General features: G+C 45.9%; 1 protein-coding gene and 1 non-coding gene across 2 annotated transcripts; one reads left to right on the top strand and one right to left on the bottom strand.

Annotated features, from left to right (window-relative positions):
• Positions 1–2,229: 2,229 nt before the first annotated feature.
• On the top strand, positions 2,230–2,697 carry METBIDRAFT_48190 (uncharacterized protein; the record flags this gene model as incomplete). The annotated part of the gene is made up of 1 exon (XM_018858276.1): positions 2,230–2,697. A coding segment is annotated over one exon (468 nt), but the record flags the coding sequence as incomplete, so codon positions are not given.
• A 216-nt stretch (positions 2,698–2,913) lies between these two features.
• On the bottom strand, positions 2,914–2,995 carry METBIDRAFT_t253. The gene has a single exon. It is a non-coding gene; the product is annotated as a tRNA-Ser (tRNA).
• Between the last annotated feature and the right edge of the window lie 264 nt (positions 2,996–3,259).

The raw sequence follows: 3,259 nt of genomic DNA on the forward strand, positions 1-3,259 counted from the left end.
TCTTCCAAGTCAAGTCTTGATGGTTCGGCTCTCGGCAGACTTTGGCAGGTAATTTCTCGCCTGGTCTTCAGTGCGCCCTTGATGGCTCAGGTCTCTCTCCTCTGGTTCAAGCCTTGTGTGACTGATACGGGCCTCGTCCGTGTTCTAGTCTCGTTACTATGCCGGTCTATACTCTTCGAATCTAGCCCTATTCTGTTTTTGCTCTTGGAAATACTTCCAGTCCTGTAGGCAGACTAATTCGAGCCTTGTTCTGGACAGATTCTGGACTTCTACGTCAGCTGTTCTGGTTTTGCGGTCGATTCTCCTCTTGTTCATTCACGGGTTTCGGCCTCGTTTTTGGCGGTGCTTCCGGTCTGTTTCCGCCCTGATTGCAATGCGCTTCGGCCTCGTTCCTGCACTGTTTCTATTGTCGCCTGTTGCCTCCTTTTTCTCTGAGTTGAAACTGGCCTTCCGCCCGCGTTGTGCCTGTTTTTAGACTGATGGACGGCTTTTTCAATGAGCGTTTCGTCTGCCTTTTGATGAGTGAGCAGAGGCTTCAGTGATAAATGCGCTTATTAAGTTTGGCATGCCTCGCCCAATTAAAGATGGCTTGTTGATTGTTTGTAGTTGGACGGCCGGAGGAGATAATGCAGTGTAGTTCACACTCATGTTGGCGCGCGGTTCCGGCCATACAGTGTGCTTCATTTTTCATCTTCCCTTAATAACAGAGCATGGGCAGCAAATCACTTATAAAGATGCAGGAGATATCGAAGCCCTCGAAAAATGGTCTTTAATTCTCTATAAAATACTTTATTCAATTCACTGGTTGGCTAGAACTGGAATAGAGTGCTGAGCTGTCTATTGAGTACCTGCGTTGCGGGAAGCATGTCTTCCTTACATACCAGATCAGGTGACAATCCCAAATTTCACATTGTATTTTTTCATCAAAACATGCAGAATTACTGGAGGTCTTTGGGATACACAGTCAAAGACTGGTGTGCATGTGTCACGGATGAAATAGCTGTTCATCATACAGAGAAAGACCTGCTACGCGCAATAATAGGCCTTTGTTCCGGCAAAAAAAGTAGATCAAACGTCTGATGTCTTATTGGCGGGCTTTCTATTGATTTTATCCATAAGACCTGGCGTGAATCTCACGTGACTATATCAAACAGTAGTCCATCATGGAGCTTAGGAAGTCCAGAATCTTTGGGTACAATTCCGAACAGCTCTTTTGATTAATTAGGCTCAGATCGTGGGGATTGAAAACCCTACCGAATCCGTGGCCAACCGTTCGTCAGTTCGTGAGAGAGCAATAAATATGCTTGATTGAAGCCTGCCAAAAATCTAGCTCATGCAATTGGCAGAATTCATCTCTATTATACTCAACCTCTTCTCTGGCTTTCAAGGCATAAGAATATGACTCCGAAGGTTTGATGCAAGACCTTACAAATCTAATCGACTCGCTAGAATTATTGAAATTACGCATTCCCAACTTGGGGGCCAGATACATGCTAGCGACTGCTCATTATTACAGGTATGTAGGCCTAGTGTAATGTCTTCCTAGAGAAGAATTAGACGCACCACACTGGCCAAAGATCGGCCAGTCATTAAACCATTAAAACCCGCTGAGCAAAATGCAGACTTAAACCACTCACATTCTACGTTTTTTACACTCTTTCTGAGACGCACAAGACTTTACTCACGAACATCTGGAAATCTGTTCACAGTCTAAAACATCGTCATCAAAACTCAACCCTGGATCATTTATCTTCAGAACACACGTTACACCCTCTGTCTGTAGAACCCGGTCCGAATCGTGGTTGTGCATATAACGATTTCGCTGCTCAGGCTTCACGCGACATGAAAGTTGACTTTAAGCCCATACATAGTCTTCTTTGCCATAGACGTGAGCTCTCCACTCGTCTGAGGTAGTTATAATTTGATAAATCAAGGAACTGAACTCTTCCTAACCGGAATTCTGTTTTCTGGTGGGCCACAGCTTCCCTCACGAGTACACAGTCCCTATTCTCACTTAGCAATGTCACAGCCAGAACTTATGGACAAGGAGAAAGACACTCACATGGCGGATCGGGACGACGAGCTTGACGAGATATTTTATGATGAAGATACTCACATGAATGTGGTGCCTGGGATTTCTGGGTCCGCAGAAAATACTGCCAACGGTCAAGACCCGGCACAGGCGAAACTGGGAGTAGCCGCTGCCGCCGGCATTCCCACAGGCGACCTCCCATAACTAGCGCAAAAGACAAAATCCTTCAAAAAATGCACGAGCTTGTTGTAGGTGACTTTGCGCCGATTATTCCCGATGCAGTGACGAAGTACTACCTCAGCAAAAACGGATTTGAATCTGCAGATGTGCGGGTCAAGTGGATCTTGGCACTTTCCACCCAGAAATTCATCTCCGACATTGCGCAGGATGCATACGAATTCTCACGCATCCGGAGCTCCTCGGCCGTATACAATTCGGCTAATCCACAGCTAAGGGCGAAGCAGCTATTGCAGGGGCAACAGTTTGCCAACCAGCAAAGCACAGGTGCCAACGGGAATTCTGAGGGCACATGTGAACCTCAAACACAGCTGTACGCCAGCAACGCTGGAAATCAGCAGGGTTATATTGTGCTTACGATGGAAGATTTGAGCAACGCCCTCTGCGAGTATGGCGTAAACACCTCCGGGCCGAATTTCTACAGGTGATCTTATATTCAACCGTATCCAGCGAGGAGGGAAAAGCAATTGGCTTGGTGATTTGGGGTGGAGGGAATGCCTTCAGTTTCTCCAGAAGCAGGTTCACACCTCACAGGAGAATACATTTTGAGAAGATGAATATGACAAATGGGCGGCTTATCGTCAATCAACACATGCAACAGAAAGAAACGTTCAACAAACTGTCTGAAGGCAAAAAAAGAATTTCGACAACTGCAGGATTCGAACCTGCGCGGGCAAAGCCCAAAAGATTTCTAATCTTTCTCCTTAACCGCTCGGACAAGTTGCCAGTTTCTTGTCTTTGTTATGATACGACATGAGCAAGATTATAGATTCTTGGCATCCTGTATAATACGAAGGACGAAGAGTCTAAACATTCCTGATCGGGGTTACCCCTCACCTACTGTATAGAAGGGTTCCGAACTATAAAGGAGCGTGAGGCTGAGACATCCCTGAAGAAGGATAACACTTTTTAGACATCGAGAATACGACAGATAGACTAGGCCTATCCACTAAGGCTGAACTATCTATAAACCGATCTACTCGTAGTTTA

Source organism: Metschnikowia bicuspidata (genome assembly GCF_001664035.1).
Source record: "Metschnikowia bicuspidata var. bicuspidata NRRL YB-4993 chromosome Unknown METBIscaffold_21, whole genome shotgun sequence".
Classification (NCBI taxonomy): domain Eukaryota; kingdom Fungi; phylum Ascomycota; class Pichiomycetes; order Serinales; family Metschnikowiaceae; genus Metschnikowia; species Metschnikowia bicuspidata.